Source organism: Dendrobates tinctorius, unplaced genomic scaffold (assembly GCF_039654945.1).
Source record: "Dendrobates tinctorius isolate UK_male_01 unplaced genomic scaffold, ASM3965494v1 ptg000003l, whole genome shotgun sequence".
Classification (NCBI taxonomy): Eukaryota; Metazoa; Chordata; class Amphibia; order Anura; family Dendrobatidae; genus Dendrobates; species Dendrobates tinctorius.
Genome location: NW_027361671.1, coordinates 6,157,006 through 6,175,579, shown reverse-complemented (window position 1 = coordinate 6,175,579; position 18,574 = coordinate 6,157,006). Strand labels below are relative to the sequence as shown.

The following is an 18,574-nucleotide window of genomic DNA, read 5'->3' as shown; positions in this document are numbered from 1 at the left end:
TATGAGACAATTATCTACAATATATACTGCAATACTTTGATATTGCAGTAAAAAGGATTGCAAGTTCAAGTTCCCTAAGGGGACAAAAAAGCTATGGTAAGTATAAAAAAAAGGTTTACAAATATTAAATACATAAAAAAAAAAAAATAGAACCCCCCTTTTTCCCAATTTCAAAATTAAGAAAAAAAATAAGCATATCTGATATTTTCACGTTCATAAAAAAACAATCTATCAAAATATAAAGGTCAGAAATCGATTCAGTAACAAAGTTGTGCATTTTTTAAACCATTAAAATAGTAAAAGCTATATAATTTTTCACAAGTCATTTGATCATATAATGAACACCATAAAATCAAAACCCAAAATTACAATTTTTTTCACTGCTTCATCCCAATTGCAATATCTTTCTCAATACCTTGCATGATAAAATGAATGGTGGCATTCAAACCTACAACTCATCTTACAAAAAAAAGCAAAAAGCTCAAACAAGTTTGTCGATGGAAAAGTAAAAAAATATATAGTTCATAGAGAAAAAAAGTAAAAAATTACTGGTCTTTAAGGAGGTAACAGACAACATTATTTTAACATAATCTGCATCCTATTCTGCATATTAAAAACCAAATACTGCTTTTAGTCAAAGATTATTCGCTGCCCATATCTAGTGCACGGCCCATAATAACAAATCAGATACTGCGCTAGAAAAATGAAACCGATACTGTGATCAACAAAAACAGTTTTTCTATTATACAATTTTCATAAGTCAGGGTCACACTGCGTTTGAGCCACTGGCTTCACTGAGGCTTCTGACTGATGTCTTGAAAATAAGAGATTGGGGCGAAATAGAAGCACCGTTAAAACAGTCCACACAAAGAACAAAGTGACATCTCAATGTGGACATCCCCTTATAGCCACACTGCAGTGAGCAGGAGGAGAGGGACATGGCTGATCTGCTGATGCTCAGGGTAGATAACTGTATGCGCCTCTTAGTTTTAGAAGATTTCTCTATGGGTCTATAAGGTTGAATTGTGGCAAGAGGCAAAATAGGAACAGAGAAAAAAAAGAGACGAAAAGAGGAATTACTAGGATTTTTTTGTGTGAATTTTCGCTTTCCTTTAAACTGCCAGTTCCCAGCAGGATGCAGACATGCCACATTTTACATGAGAGAGATTGCAAAGATGCAAAATACAATAATGCGGCATATAAGGCTACTTTCAGACTTGCGCTAAGCTCCACCCCTGGCCGTGCCTCCTCCGGTCAGCTCCTCCTATGGGCGCACGACGCTGCATTGCATACGACCGGCTTACCCTATATTTAGCGTTGGGTACGCTGGCCGTGCGCTAGTATGCTTTTGCTGGCGCATGCGCCCTTTTGTGCTGCGCCGAGCGCACAAAAATGCAACATGGTGCTTTTGGCGCAGCGCAAAAAGGGCGCATGCGCCGGCAAAAGCATACTAGCGCACGGCCAGCATACCCAACGCTAAATATAGGGTACGACGGTCGCATGCAGCGTCATGCGCCAATAGGAGGAGCTGACGGAGGAGGCGCGGCCGGGGGCGGAGCTTAGCGGCGGCCCTGCTCTGCGCCTCATAACGCAAGTCTGAAAGTAGCCTAATATGTATTTTATAGTGCATTGCATTTAGGATATTATAATTTTGGATATTTACTAATTTTATTTTTCTCATACCAGTCTCCTCTTTAACCTCGGAGCTTTCTTCATCCATTGAACCACTGTAGTCTGCAATCGGGAGAGTATCAAATGGAAGAGAACTGCTGCTGTGGAACAAAGAGAAACAATGGTTGAGATCCATCTAATAAGGAACTTTTTTTATATTAGTGAATGGCTTGCTCAAGTGATCGCTATTACAACTAACAAAGAGCCCACTGTTATCAATCATGAGGATCTACAGCTCTATCTATGTACTTAAAACATCTTACACCATAGATGGCTGAAATCTGGTTTAGTTGAGGGTTCAGCCAACAATTATCTACTCCAACTTCCCCACACACAGGAGTGCTCAGGTGGCCGAGGGCTCTTCTGTTCTCTATGACAGAGCCACTGCCAGACATTTCTGGCAGAGCTGAACTCTTAGTGTCTGAAATAATGACATGCCAGATCCATTAGTTCTCTGACATCATCTATCTGGGGACAGTTGGGATAACCCTATACACATTAGACTGTCAGCTGAACCTGTGAATGTTGGCGGGTTTGGCCCATTAGCTCTCCGACATTATCTATCTAGGGACAGTCGGGATAACCCTATACACATTAGACTGTCGGCTGAAGCTGTGGATGTTGGCGGGTTTGGCCCATTAGTTCTCCGACATCATCTATCTGGGGACAGTTGGGATAACCCTATACACATTAGACTGTCAGCTGAACCTGTGAATGTTGGCGGGTTTGGCCCATTAGCTCTCCGACATTATCTATCTAGGGACAGTCGGGATAACCCTATACACATTAGACTGTCAGCTGAAACTGTGGATGTTGGCGGGTTTGGCCCATTAGTTCTCCAACATCATCTATCTGGGGACAGTTGGGATAACCCTATACACATTAGACTGTCAGCTGAATCTGTGAATGTTGGCGGGTTTGGCCCATTAGTTCTCTGACATCAACTATCTGGGGACAGTCGGGATAACCCTATACACATTAGACTGTCGGCTGAACCTGTGGATGTTGGCGGAATTGGCCCATTAGTTCTCCGACATCATCTATCTGGGGACAGTCGAGATAACCCTCTACACATTAGAGGGCTGAACCTGTGGATGTTGGCGGGTTTGGCCGCTATGTTCACATGTTGCATTTTTGCAGTGTGTTTTTTGCTGCAAATTAAAATCTACTTTTTACAGCACCTGCAAAAGTTATGAGAATCCAAAAATCTTTTGCACACGGTTGCTTTTGTTTTTTCCTGGCTGAATTGGAAAACTTTGTTTTTTTTTCAAATCTGCAACATGTCAATTATCAACTTTTTTGCATTTTTTCACCATAGAGTGCAATGAGTAAGTGCAAAAACGCTGCAAAAAACACAACCGTGCACCTTTGATGTATTTTTGGTGAATAAAACTAACTTTATTAAGCATGTAAATGACACATGTAATCTGCACCAAAAAGACATAAAAAAGCAGCAAAATTTGCTTTTTGAAAGCAAAATCTTTAGGGCCAAGAGAGCAGGTTTTGCCTGCAGAAAAAATGCAGGAAAAGCGCAACGTGTGAACATAACAAAATAGTCTAAGACCTCCTTCAAATGCCATCATTTCATGCTCAACATTGTCCAATTGCACAGGAGCCTTTGGTAGACTGGTGTCACCAGATGATAATGAGAGACGGGGTGGTCACATTTTCTGTCTCCAGCACTTGTAAGAATTGATAAAAAATATCCACAACCCATTTCTGCACATACCTCTTCTCTGACACCTTTTGTCCAGTCTGCGACAACTTTTGATTAAGACTTCTAATCTTTGTCTTCTTTTCATTTAGCACCAATGTAAATCGAGTATAAAGACCTCGCTCCAGTTCCTCCTTGCCGCTTACAAATTTATCAAGCCTACAAAAAAAGGAAAAAAAAAAATAATAAAGTGGCTGTGCGCCTTTTACAGTCCTTTGTGGTTAGTAAGAACAAGACAGACACAAATTGTCCTACTGCTGTAAACTCTGTGATCATCACTAATCTATGGTGTAAGGCTATGTTTTTTGAGTCAACCGAAAAGTTTTTTAATCGGTGTTTCAGGAAGAGCTCTTTTTTAGGAAATGTGCAAAAGACGACATTTAGATGCTATCACAGCAGCCAAGTCTTCCCAGGTGAAGCCAATATAGGAAACACTGGCAGTAGCTCTCCTGAGGTGGCTTTGCCGATGTTCTTATCGGGGTGTCATTGCCAGCGGCTTTCACTCTTTAATGTTCAGTACAGACAGTCGGCATCTCCCTTGTGTAAGTCGCTTAAGGAATGAGCATATCACTTCTTTTACCCACTTTCGGGTTTCCAAACTTTACAATGGTTAAAAGAAATGACTTAAGACAGAACATGTGCACAGCAATTTCCTTTTGACATTGCTGTGCATTATAGCGATTTAATTTTCAATACAAGTCTATGATATCGGTAGGTCACAGATGCAGTCACAGCGTGGTCATGCAGGAACGGACATTAAACTGGGAGAGGGTGGCGACCGGAGAGTATGTGACTACCTTTGGGACACTTACACACATGAAACCTATCAAAGGGGCAAATAAAAAAAATCACTGAAGTGGGGCTTTAAGTCTTTTATTCATCTCACATCATGGTGCAGTATTTCAACATACAAAGTAAATATAAAAAGTCTACCCACCCCTGTTAAGATGTTATAATCAGTACAATTCAATTGAAAAAAATAAACGGAAATCTTTTTGGTGGAAAATAGCTTAGTTACTCACCGATAACGGTGTTTCTCAGAACCCATGACAGCACCACGGAGAGAGGGGGTCCACCCATCAAGGACAGGAACCTACAGATAAAAAGGCGGCACCTCTCCTCCGCCCCCAGTTGGTTACAGAGCATCAGAGGGTCTCCTAGTTAGTTAACAACAAAAGTATATACATAACATTATAATATTGCATATTATGGAGAAGCCCCATGTCTAACAAAAAACACTTTACACACATTAACTCGTCCTCACCGCACACGTGAAAGGGGGGGGGGGATAAGCGGGTGCTGTCATGGGTTCCGAGAAACACCGTTATCGGTAACTAAGCTATTCTCTCTCACCCATGACAGCACCACGGAGAGAATTTCAGAGATTGGTAGCTTAGGGAGGGACCACCACCTGAAGGACCTTTCTCCCGAAGGTCAGACGTAGTGGCTAGATCTAAGCGATAGTGCCTAAAAAAGGTAGAAGGTGATGACCAGGTGGCCGCCTTACAGATCTGCTCTATTGATATCTCTGATCTTTCTGCCCATGAGGTCGCCATTGCCCTTGTAGAGTGAGCTTTTAGACCCTCCGGGATGGTATTCCCACTGGATGAATACGGCAGGGCAATCGCATCCCTTATCCACCTTGCTAGGCTACTCTTGGATGCCTTGAGTCCCTTCCAAGGTCCCTGGAAACACACAAAGAGAGACCCTTCCTTCCTACATCCCTTGGTGGCCTCTAGGTACTGAACTAAACACCTTTTCACATCCGGGGTGTGAAATTTCTCCTCTCCCCTATTCCTAGGGTTTGGGCAGAAGGAAGGACCACTTCTTGGGACCTATGGAAGTGTGTCGACACCTTAGGTAGGTATGCTGGATCAGGTATTAATATGACTATCGTCCAGGATTTTAGTGAACGGGGGTATTGCTGACAGAGCCAGAATATCGCTCACTCTGCGAGCGGATGTTAGGGCCACTAAAAGTATAGTTTGTAATTATAGGGTTTTTAGGGGTGCTGATTGGATGGGCTCGAATGCGAATGGGGGCCCTGTTAGTGCAGACAACACTAGGTTTAGATCCCATGACGGTATTTTCTGGGTGGTTATTGGCCTAGACCTGGCTGCGGCCCTCATAAACCGTGCCACCCAAGGGTTGCTTGCCACATCCTGGTTATAAAGGGCACCTAGAGCCGCTATCTGTACCTTCAATGTATTAGTTGCGAGCCCCTGTTCTAACCCTTTTTGTAGGAATTCGAGAATTTTGTCAATCTGGATTCCATCTTGAACCCTTACCCCAGAGCTAGATAGAAATTTCTTCCAAGTTCTACCATAGGCCCTGGTTGTGATCGTTTTCCTACTCTTTTGTAGCGTGGAAACCAGGTTTTCTGAAAACCCTCTCCCCCTCAGCAGTGCCCTTTCAAATTCCATGATGTTAAATGGAGGTTCACTGCCCGAGGGTGTAACATGGGACCTTGGGACAGAAGGTCGGGGAAATCTGGTAGAACCCAGGGGTCGGTTATTGACAGTATTCTCAGCCAGGAAAACTATGTTCTTTTTGGCCAAAACGGGGCTATTAGAATCATTCGTGCCCTGTCTTCTCTGACTTTCCTTATGACTGCCGGGATGAGAATGGGCGGTGGAAAGGCATACATTATGCCCTGCGTCCATGGAAACATAAACGCATCCAGGGTCCTGGGATTCCCCCTGGGGTCTAGGGAACAAAATGCTTCCACTTTTTTGCTTGTGTGGTCGGCAAACAGATCCATGTCCGGGGTTCCCCACATTTTTACAATTTTCCGAAAAATGGACTGTTTTAGTACCCACTCCCCTTGATGTAGCTTGGTGCAACTTAGAAAGTCTGCTGTCTGGTTTTCTGCTCCCCGTATGTGTATTGCAGATAGGGACAGTAGGTTTTTCTCGGCTAGCGTGAATATTTCGGAGGATGTGTTCATTAGTGTTCGGGACCTGGTTCCCCCCTAATGATTTATGTAGGCCACCGTCACTCGATTGTCCGAAAATATTCAGACATGATGTCCCTTTAATACCGGTAGAAAGTGTGTTAGGGCGTCGCCTACTGCCAGCAGTTCCTTTTGGTTCAAGGAGGCTTCTAGTTCCTGACCTCCCCTTTCCCCCTGAGCCACCCTGTTGCTCATGTGTGCTCCCCATCCCTTGGGACTGGCATCCGTGGTGATTATGTGTGTGACTTTTATCACCCAGGGAATCCCTTTGGATAGGTTGTCTCTGTTTCCCCACCAAGCTAGGGAACGAATAGTTTTGGAGTCTAGTGTAACGTAACCTTCCAAGTGACCTCTTAATGCTGACTGGTTGGCTAAAACATCCCATGGGAGATCTGTCTTATGTAGCTGTGCCCACTGGACCGCCGGCAGGCATGCGGAGAGGAACCCTAACAGTGACATTGCTTTTCTTAGCATCATGGAAGGGTTCTGCGTTGCTCTTGCTACCATCTGAGCCATCCTCTCCTTTTTGTGGTCTGGCAGGTAACACTCCTGGGTGTTTGAGTCCAGTGTCAGGCCTAGGAACTCCTGGACTTTCCTGGGCTCCAGCCTTGCTTTTTTAGGTTTAGGAGCCATCCAAGGTTTTTTTTTTAGAGTGCCCATCACTCTGTCCCTCTGTTACCTGCATCTTTGGGCTGAGTTGCTCGCTATTAAAAAGTCATCCAGATATGGGACTATTAGAACATCTTGTTCTCTTAGGCGAGCCATCATCTCTGCCACTAGTTTCGTGAAGATTCGCGGGGCTACTGAGATCCCAAATGGCAGGGCCCTGTACTGAAATTTCCTTATTCAGCCTCCTATGGAGACCGCAGGTCTGAGGTATTGTCGGGAGTCTTTGTGGATGGGGACGTGATAGTAGGCATCGCTGAGGTCTAATACTACCATGAAGCAATGTGGAAAGAGAATTTTGAAGGTCGACTTGATCGACTCCATTTTGAATTTCTCGTTTTTGACATAATCGTTCAGTCTTTTGAGACTTATAATTGTCCGTAAGGTACCGTCCGGTTTGGTTATTAGGAAGAGAGGCGAGTAGAATCCTCTGCCTTTCTCTCACAGGGGAACCTCCTGGAGGACTTTTTTGTTCAACAGGCTTAGGACCTCTTTTTTGAGGGCTTCTTGTTCTTTTACTGATGATCTTAGTGGGATCACTACATATTTTTGAGGTGGGAGAGAGAGAAAGTCTATCCTTAACCCTGATCCTATCAGATTTAATAACCAAGGGTTGTTCGATATTTTCCTCCAGGCTGGGAGAAAAAAGCTTAGCCTCCCTCCCACCCTGGGCAAACAGTCACTTGGAGGGCTTTTTGTCTCGGGACGAGTTACCAAAGAAGAACCCCATGTCTCTCCTTCTGTTGTCCCATTTCTGTTCTCTCGGAGGTCTCCTCTGAAAAAAATTTTTGTTCCGAAAGGACCTATTAAAGCCTGTGGGGCCTGTAGGGCCTAAATTTGGGAATCACTTCTTTTTGTCCCCCGTCTTTTCAAGGATGTCATCCAAAGTCTCTCCAAATAGGAATTTCCCTTCACAAGGGATGGCACATAGTTTTATCTTAGTTTGTAAATCCCCAGGCCAACATTTAAGCCACAGCGTTCTTCGGGCTGCGCTTGACAGGGCTAAGAAGGCCGCCGCTCCCCTTATCACGGGAATGGATTCCAGGATCTTCTCCCTGGGTGTACCTTCCCTTAGCTGCTTCTCTAGTCGGTCTACCCACACCATGAGGGCTCTGGAGGTACAAGTTGACGCTATCGCTGGCCTAAGATTTCCTCCTGCTGATTCCCAGGTGCCCTTGAGGAAAGTATCAGCTTTTTTGTCTAATGGGTCCTTTAGAGTACACAGATCCTCAAAAGGAAGTGCAAATTTTTTCGAGGCTTTGGCGACCGCCACGTCTAACTTCAGGGCTCTGTCCCAGGACGTGGACGCTTCCTCGTCAAATGGGTATTTTCTTTTAAGGGAGGGAACCGTGGAGTTCTTCCTATTTGGCCTCTCCCATTCTTTTTTTATCAGGCCTTGTACATTCTCGTTTAGCGGGAATACTCTGCGTCTCTTTTGGCCTAATCCCCCGAACATTTTACTAACGCTTTTACTAACGCTTTTACTAACATGTCTACCTCATCCAGGGGAAAGCAATGACGCCCCTCTGTTTCCTCATCTGAGGATGACGAGTCGGTGTCTGAAGTATTTGATGTAACTTCCCCTGACGTCGAGGCCTCTGACTGGGAGGCCGCTACTGTGTCCCTTTTCTTTCCCCTCTCTTTGCGTTTTAGGGATGAAAGGGCACTTTGAAACTCCGATCGGATTACCGCTCTTAGATCCGAGGCGTAATCCGGGGTTTCATCACAAAGAACTTCCTGTATGCAGGAGTCGCAGAGTTTTTTATCCCAAGCTGCTGGTAGCGGCATTCTACAGGTGGGGCATTCCCTGTTCTTTTTCTTTTCTTTCTTCTTTCCCTAATAAGGGAAAGAAGCCTATTATAATGGGGGACATTCACGTAGATCACCCCATCATGCGCGGTTGCAGGTACCGATTCGGGAGGTGGATTCGGATCCCTCATGGGCTGATCCACCTGCGGGAGTGGCTACTGGACTGCGTGGAGTGGCTACTGGACCGGCCCTCTTGCCCGTCCTTTTCTTTTTGCCAGCGATGGTGCCTGTGCTGCTGCTGCTCCTTATGCTGCTGCATTGGCTGCTCCTCATGCTTGTCGCTGTCCTCCATGTCTATAGGACGCTTCCAGCAAGGAGCAGCTCCCACCGTCTTCTTTTGACGTCACCTCCTTCTCCCAGCCTGCCCCGCTGTGCCCCAGGGAGCGCACAATGCGCATGCACCGACCGCGGGGACCCGGAAGTCTTCATTCCATTTCCGGGGCAGCGCCATATTGGTACACCTCTGTACCGCGCGGAGCCCCCGCGTGTACTGGCGTCCCTCCAGCCCCATTCTCCTTTTCGGAGCAGCGGCTCGGTCCTCCCCGCCCGCTCACCCTGTACAGCCCCTCGGCTACAGCGGTTGCTGCTTCAGGCACCGACCCCACCGCGGCAGGGGCCTCCCCGCTGCCAGGACTATGAACGGGACGGCCCTGGCTCCTCTTCAAAGGTAAGCCTGCCGCCTGCTGCAGGATCCACGGGTCACCCGTCAAGGACAGGATCCCAACTGGGGGCGGAGGAGAGGTGCCGCCTTTTTATCTGTAGGTTCATGTCCTTGATGGGCGGACCCCCCTCTCTCCGTGGTGCTGTCATGGGTGAGAGAGAAAGATACCATAAAATAATGTGATTACAACCTTAAACTAACATTTTGCTGAAGTATCCTTTAAATTTATGACAGCATTTTTGTGGGTAGGAGTCTATCAGAATGGCACATTAAGAATTGGCAATCTTTGGCCACTCTTCATCGGTGTTGCTCTCCAAATCTGCCAAACCCCAGCTTCTCAATTGGATTCAGTTCTAGGCTCTGGCTGGGCAACTCCAAACCTATGATAATCTTTTGGCAAAGCCATTTTTTGTTGTTTGGAGATATGCTCAGGGCATGTCACAGCCCAGTATCCAGAGCGCACTTTCCCACTCCCTGCTTTCAATAGCCGCAAGCGCGAGCTGGAAACTAGGCTGTGACGCGCGGTGAAACACTGCCCACAACCCAGTCAATCAAGAGAAGTGTGCACAACTAGGTCACACCTGGGGGAATACAGGAGATCAGGAACTTGACATAAAATGATAACAGATGCTGCAGCCAAAGTAACGTGATGCTGAGTGAGCAGTCAGCGATAAAGCCGCTCACAGGCACAAATGACAACAAGAGGTTCTTACAAAAATATTTCTTCACAAGGTTTAAATCTGTGGGGGCATTTAGTAGACAACCTCTTTAAGCAAGATGAAGGTGAAATGATCTCTAAAAGGCCTAAAGTTAAAGATGACATATTTCCTTTTGTATATTAGGCACATAAAATATAAATATTTTCATCAATTTACATTTTAAAAATTACAAAAAAGAAAATGGGCCAATGCAAAAGCTTGTGCAGTAGAACAATGAACCACGACTCTAGAGTCTGATAAATCTTTCTGAAGGTCTTTTGCAGTAAAACGGGGGTTCTCATTTGCCCGTTTTCACCTTCCTGACCAAGCCAATTTTTTTATTCTACCCAGTGTCACTTTATGAGGTAATAACTCTGAAACGCTTCAATAGATCCTAGTGATTTTGAGAATGTTTTTTTTCAAGACATATTGTACTTCATTATAGTGGTATAGTTAGACACAATTTGCATTTATTTGTGAAAATATCACAAATTTGGGAATATAGCAATTTTCAAACTTTTAATTTGAATGCTCTTAAATCTGAGAGTTAGGTCACACAAAATATATAATAAATAACATTTCCCACATGTCTACATGAGCACAATCAATTTAAACAATTTTTTTTGTTAGGAAGTTAGACTATGACCAGCGATTTCTCATTTTTACAACAAAATTTACAAAACCATTTTTTTTCATTTGAAGTGACTTTGATGGGGCTATATGACAGAAAATACCCAGAAGGGACACCATTCTCAAAACTGCACCCCTCAATGTCCTCAAAACCATATTCAAGGTGTTTATTAACCCTTCAGGTGCTTCACAGGAACTGAAGCGAAGTGGAAGAAAAAAAATTAACATTTAACAATTTTTCATAAAATTTTTCCATTAGATCCAACTTTTTTTTATTTTCACAAGGTTAATAGGAGACAATGGACCTCAAAATTTGTTGTGCAATTTCTTCTGAGCACGGCAATACCCCTTCTTAAGGGAAGGAGCAACATTTGAATTTTTGAATGCAAAATTTGATGGAATCATTAGTGGATGCCATGCCACATTTGGAGAGACCCTGATGTGCCTAAACAGTGGATCCTCCACAAGTGATCCCATTTGGAAACTATACCCCTCATGGAATGTATCTACATGTGTAGTGAGCACCTTGAACCCACAGGTGCTTCACAGAAATTTACAACATTGATCAGTACAAATGAAAATAAATGTTTTTTTGAACAAAAATGTTTTTTTAACCTCTATTTTTTATTTTCACAAGGACAGCAGGAGATAATGGACCCTTAAATTTGTTGTGCAATTTCTCCTGAGTACAGGAGTACTCATATAGAGCTAATAACCGCATTTGATTGTGGTGACGCTCAGCGTTAGCCCACGTGAACATCAAGCAATATATATGATGGTTTGCGGGAACGCAGTTCCTGCAGCGCCGTACATGTTGGGAAAGGGTTAAGGTCTGAAACCTTGCTCCAAGTTAAAAGAACACACAAATCTCCAAGGGTGTCCAAACTTTTGCATACATTTTTACATAAAAACAAAGTAAATGAGTCATCTTTAACATTAGGCCTTTTAGAGATCATTTTATCTTCAACTTGCTTTACTGTTCACAATAAAAGGTAATTTTGACCAAAGGTGCCCTAACATTCCACAATAAATATGGCTTATAAGCGAGCCAGACTATAAGAAGGTAAAAGTGTAAGAGCACATTCACACTTCACATTGTGGCAACTTCATAGACAAAACTCAATAAAAGAAACAAAAAAACAATCAGCATACATTTTGGGTACTTCGTTAATGCTATATTGCATAAAAAATAGCTCATTTGATTACTGAAATTTTTAACACAAGGTAATGTTTCAATACTAGAGGACAGGTTAGGACCATCCGATGGGTACACCTTGTCGTGATGGGTTGGCTTTTATGTATTTTTTAATCAAAACAGCGCTAACCAAGTAACCTATGTGATATATACAGGTGCTTCTCACAAAATTAGAATATCATCAAAAAGTTAATTTATTTCAGTTCTTCAATACAAAAAGTGAAACTCATATATTATATAAAGTCATTACACACAGAGTGATCTATTTCAAGCATTTATTTCTGTTAATGTTGGTGATTATGGGTTACAGCCAATGACAACCCGAAATTCATTATCCCAGTAAATTAGAATACTGAACATCGGCTTGAAAAATGATTTTAAAATCCGAAATGTTGGCCTACTGAAATGTATGTTCAGTAAATGCACTCAATACTTGGTCGGGGCTCCTTTTGCATCAAATACTGCATCAATGTGGCGTGGCATGGAGGCGATCAGACTGTGGCACTGCTGAGGTGTTATGGAAACCCAGGTTGCTTTGAAAGCAGTCTTCAGCTTCATTATTCCTCTTGACAATACCCATTCTCTATGGATTTAAGGTCAGGTGTTTTTGCTGGCTAATCAAACACAGTGATACTGTTGTTTGTAAACCAGGTATTGGTACTTTTGGCAGTGTGGACAGGTGCCAAGTCCTGCTGGAAAATGAAATTTCCATCTGAAAAAGGTTGTGGAAAGCGGGAAGCATGAAGTGCTCTAAAATTTCCTGGTAGACGGCTGCGCTCACATTGGTCTTGATAAAACACTGTAGACCTACACCAGCAGATAACATGGCTCCACAAACCATCACTGATTGTGGAAACTTCACAGTAGACCTCAAGCAGCTTGGATTGTGTCCCTCTCCACTCTTCCTCCAGACTCTGGGGCCTTGATTTCCAAATGAAATGCAAAATTTACATTCATCTGAAAACAACACCTTGAACCACTGAGCAACAATCAAACACACTTGTATGGCCCATGTCCTGGATACGTCTGTGTGTGGTGGCTCTTGGAGAAATGACTCCAGCAGCAGCCCACTCCTTGTGAATCTTCCCCAAATTTTTGAATGGCTTTTTCTTAATCCTTTCAAGGTTGCAGTTATCCCGATTGCTTGTGCACCTTTTTCTACCATGCTTTTTCTTTCCACTCAACATTCCACTAATATGCTTGGATACTGCAGTTTGTGAACAGCCATCTTCTTTAGCAATGACCTTTTGTAGCTTACCCTCCTTGTGGAGTGTGTCAATGACTGCCTTCTGGACATCTGTCAAGTCAGCAGTCTTCCCCATGATTGTGGAGCCTACTGAAACAGACTAAGGGACCTTTTTAAATGCTTAGGAAGCCTTTGCAGGTGTTTTTATTAATTATTCTAAGTTAATGAGAATGGCTTTTGGGTTTTCATTGGCTGTAAGCCAAAATCATCAACATTAATAGAAATAAACACTTGAAATAGATCACTCTGTAATGACGCTATATAATATACGAGTTTCACTTTTTGTATTGAAGAAGTGAAATAAAATAACTTTTTGATGATATTCTAATTTTGTGAGAAGCACCTGTATGTACTATTACTATTTTATTATTTACTTGCTCAAGGGTATTTGCTCATTTTGCTTTTTTGGGGTTTTATCTGTGCAATGGCCACAGCGTGAACGTGCTCTTAAACTTTTCACGTATACCAGCTTATAGTCCAGCTCATTTCTTTGGTTTTGCTGTAATCTCTTGCACTTTGCACAAACAGGGGCATGGTTCCTCTTTCATCGCCCTTATTCACATTGAAGTTGTTTGACACAAGGTAAGGTTTTAATACTTTTTTGATCAAAATAGGGTTAACTACCCTATGCTATTTACATGTACTATTACTCTAGGGTATATTCTCATTTTGTTTTTTTATTGGGTTATGTCTTTAAATATGGCTCATGCCTAAACAGTGGCAAAAGGCTCATTACAGGGTTGACAGGATGATTTCAGGTCACATTTCTAATTCAACTTAGAAAATGAAAGTCGCAATTAAATGACAATCAATGAACATTTGTAAACCTTTTTTTGTCCTGAAAGGTTTCATACATTTTGGGAATTGTGACTAGCAGATTAGACAGTGCCAACAGATTCTGCGTGTTGCTACATAGAAGTGCATTAAAAAAAAAAACATCTCTTACTGTTCATGCATGTCATTCCAGTCCTGTCGCAGCCTTTCATTTTCCTTCAGCAGATGTTCATTTCTACCATGTAATTCTGTGGCGCAGCTCAAGCAATAATCAATTAACTCTTTGACGATTCCAGAAGGGTCTGCGGCATTCCGGAGTCTGAGCGATCCAAGTTTGAACTGTAAAGACGCAGAATGTGATATAGAAGCATAGAGACAGTAGTAAGAAAGCACCCTCACTTATGTACTGTATAAGGCTGAGTTCACACGTGGCGTTTTTTTTGGCGTTTCCGCGGCAGTTTTAACCGCGCGATTTTGCCGTAAAAACGCGAAAAATAAGCATCCCATGCATTCCTATGGGATTCCGCAATGCTGTGCTAATGCTGCGGTTTTTACCGCGGCACAATCGCTTCGCGGTAAAAACCGCAGCATGCTCATTAATTTTTTCGGAATCGCAGTGATCCCGCACCCATAGGAATGCATTGTTCTGCTTACTTTCCGCATGTAGCTGTGCACACCATGCGAAAAGTAAGCAGAACAATTGTGGATGGTACCCATGGTCCAGAGGAGAGGAGACTGTCCTCCGGGCTTTGGGTACCATATCCCCCTAAAAAATAGAATTTAAAATAAAAAATATTGTTATTCTCACCTTCCGACGTCCGGCGTAGCCTTCCCGCCTCTCTCCACGCTCCCTGTAAGCCTTTGCAAAAATGCCCGCGATGACGTCCGTTCTCGCGGGATCGCGAAGTCTCGCGGTCATTCGCATGACGTCATCGCGAATTACCGCGAGACGTCGCGATCCCGCAAGAACGGACGTCATCGCGGGCATTTTCGCAAAGGATTACTGGGAACGGGAGCGTGGAGAGAGACGGGAAGGCTGCGGGAAGGTAAGAACAACACCATTTTTTATTTTTTTTATTATTTTTTACATTTTATCTTTTACTACTGATGCTGCATAGGCGGCCTCAGTAGTAAAAAGTTGGTCACACTTGTCAAACACTATGTTTGACGAGTGTGACCAACCTGTCAATCAGTTCTCCAAGTGATGCTACAGATCGCTTGGAAAACGCTAGCATTTTGCAAGCTAATTACGGGTGCAAAATGCTAGTTTTTCCGTGGGAAAATCGCGGGAATCTAAAATGCGATTTTCCCGCGGAATGGAATTCCGGAACTCTCGCGGTAATTTCCGCGAGAGTTCCGCTACGTGTGAACCCAGCCTAAAACTGGTTAAAAAAAAAACAATATCCATCCATCTGCAGTTACTAACCAAATAAATTGGGTGCCATACATTACTGAGGTTCTGCTAGAGTATTATAGCACAAAGTGTGGGGTCTCAGAGAAGGACATCAACAATGTGAGCCCCATGGGAGACAGCATTGATGTTAGTGGCCACAAGCTTTGTACAGTTATGTGGAATATGTTGATGCTTTAAAACCAATGAGAAATATTCTGCAGCCGAAAACTGCATTTGTACTTAATTTTTCACTATGAAACAGTGCAATTGCAAAGTAGTAGCTTTTATTATAATTCCACTTTTAATAAGCTTTAAACATTTCCGTGTTCGGGTATGAAATAAATGGTTATTTTCTGTAATTTTGTTATAGCAAGATGTATGATTCTAATTATATCATGATAATTGCCCATTGTAAATGCATAAAATGATTAACAATAAAACGACCGCTATGTTTTATTGAACTGTAACAAGTAAATGGCCGTCCTCTGACTTCTCCGAAGGAATCAGCTATTTCTAATTGATGTAGCAAAATTATAAACATGAGTTAAGGTCACTTTCACAAAGTATCTGCCAAACCCAAAAGCGAGACTAAAACCCAGGAGGTGCAAATCTTTGCAGTACAGTTTCTCAATTCTTAAAAATAACCTGTCAACAAAATTATGTAATTTAAATTTGTGGCTGTAAGGACACTAACACAGATTATATTGATACCTCTGGTGAAGAATTCCGCTTTGTGATTCTTCTTCAACCAGTATTTGAAGATTTCTGCTAATTTGATTTCGGTGCCCAGGGACTGGGGCTGCGCACTGGGTCTTCTCCTCCCTGTCTGTGATTCCCGACCTATCCGCCTGTCTTCCCTGTTTGAAGAGCAAGTCGATGCTTCTTCTATTGAAAATCTCATCTTCAAACAGAGGAGATAGTTGGAGGGTTCGGGGAATCACATATGGGGAGGAGAAGACTGGGTGCGCTGTCTGGCCCCTGTGCACCGAAATCTAATTAGCAGAAAACCTCAAATGGTGATTAAAGAAGAAAAATAAAGTGGATTTTTTCACCAAAGATCCCAGTTTAATCGGTTGTACAGAGCAATTACAGCCACGTCTACCAAATTGTGCTAACAGGTTCTCTTTAACTACTTGTGGCCCACTCAATATCCTAACACGATAGGACGGTCACCACATGACTCTCCAAGGATGATATTGAGTGTCCACTCAGAGTAAATAGCTGCAAATTCATTCAAGTGCAGGAGTGGGGAGCCAGCTGTCATAAGCCAGCCAAAGTTTCCATCGAGAAAGTAGAAACGGTATATTACCATCTCTGTCTTCCTCATATTTGTGTATACATTTCACAAAGCATTATCAGTGCCCGTGCCTCCCACCATAACGATGATGTGATTGAAGTGTCCTAGGAGGGAGCAGGAGCTGCTGAATCTTAACAAACCAAGATCAGCTTTGCAGACAGAATACTCAATTTGCCCTGCAGCTGGAACTAATTTTGCAGTTTTAGTATATCAATGTATCATATATACTTGCAAATAATTAAATATAATATATGGCAATATCCTTTCTAAAAGTTTTGATCATTCCAACTACCGTATTTCATAAAACAACACTACAGACAGGACATCGGATCACCTTACTCTGCAGTAATTAAAAAGCCAAGGACAAGTCAGGCTGGATTGTACATGATGAAAGTCTCTGGGTTGAAATGCCAAGGTAAAGTCGATGTAACGTAAATGAAAAATACCATGAAATATAGAGAACTATCAAAGTATGATATTCACTGCTCACAGTATTGAAATACTATCAGTGTGTATCTAAATCATATCACACATGAGATGATGGGGATCAGTGCTGCGATGGACTCAGTGAATTTTTTACTGATGTTGTAGATTACTCTAGATAATTTGACATATGTGACGGTAAAGTTGGAGTATGTGATTTCAGTGACCTTCACTTAAATTACACCTCAGTAAATTAAATCTGTGAAGGGAAATATCTCTTTACAGATATATTTCTTTACGTACTGTACAGTAATATCCATGTTATGGCCTGCTTGAGTAAGAAATGGCCAGAGAGGAGGCTGAATTCTGGTAGACTTTTGGAGGCTTTGATGACCCCTTTGGTATTTGCCAAGTCTTACAGGTGTCAGAAGGTTCCCTCTTTTTCCAGGAGCTGCAGTCTTCTAAAAACTTTTTGATGGCTTCGTAAATTATATAATTAGATAGGGGAGCTTAGGGATAGGCACAGGTTGTGGTTAGGAGGTACTCCATCTCTCACTTCCTACTGTTAGGGTTTTCCTCTCCAAAATCCATCCCGTTGTTGGTGCTTGTTGTGTCGTCCTCTGGACCTATCTGTGTCGGTTGTAACTAACTGTTCATCTTCCAAATACTGCACAGCCTTTAGAATACTTTATGTTTTTACCGAATATTCATTCTTTTGTGGTCAAAATTCATTCTTGGAACAAAATCACCCATTGCAATGGGTCTGCCAATAATCTAGTATTGCTAAGTAAAGCTTCTTATGGCCATGGGAAAAAAAATAGGTCACGGTGTGAAAAATGATTTTGTCAATTCTGGCATAGACGATGCAGCTCTTTGAAATGGATCTCCTCCTTGACTCATTAAGAGAGGTCTGGAGCAGTGGACTCCATTTCTAAAATGTCTGTGTCTTATTAGGGTATATATACAGGGATTGGCCAAATAATTACCGTACCAACAAAGTTAGTTTCAGAAGCGATGGGGAAAGAATAAAGATGAAAGTCCCTACATATAAGTGACAATATATTAGAAAACAACTCTACAAACTTTCATACATCTTGCTGCTCAGTACAAATTCCCACCAGCCAAATATGTCAAGTTACAATTATGCTGTCGCCTTCAGAGCCGACAACTGGATTGACAATCCACAGTTTTGAATCTAATCTACAGGCTTTAACAAAGATGACCATTTGTGTTGGGAAAATCATTTTCAGGGCTTAGATGGCACACTCCTTTAGGATGGAAAAAAAATTCATGCCACATACTGCAGTAAGACAAATTAGCTGTGTAAACACATGAAGACAGATAACTGGTTGTTTCTAATCTCACAAATTAAGTGAGGGATTAAATGTCTAATAATTTGAGACATGTCTGATTTGTGTATGAGTAAGTGCGGGAAATGAAGTGC

General features: G+C 42.5%; 1 protein-coding gene across 9 annotated transcripts in view; it reads right to left on the bottom strand.

The window, feature by feature from the left end:
* The window catches only part of XRCC4 (X-ray repair cross complementing 4), a 530,150-nt gene that overhangs the window by 268,358 nt on the left and 243,218 nt on the right, over window positions 1–18,574 (bottom strand). For 7 of the 9 annotated variants that reach the window (XM_073582954.1, XM_073582694.1, XM_073583036.1 and 4 more), the window contains 3 exons: window positions 14,190–14,356; window positions 3,401–3,544; window positions 1,684–1,772 (listed from right to left, as the gene is read on the bottom strand). In XM_073582954.1, the coding sequence (XP_073439055.1) occupies window positions 1,684–1,772; window positions 3,401–3,544; window positions 14,190–14,356 (400 nt within the window). The remainder of the gene's footprint in view (window positions 1–1,683; window positions 1,773–3,400; window positions 3,545–14,189; window positions 14,357–18,574) is intronic. The other 2 variants (XM_073582894.1, XM_073583268.1) reach the window with 1 other exon arrangement.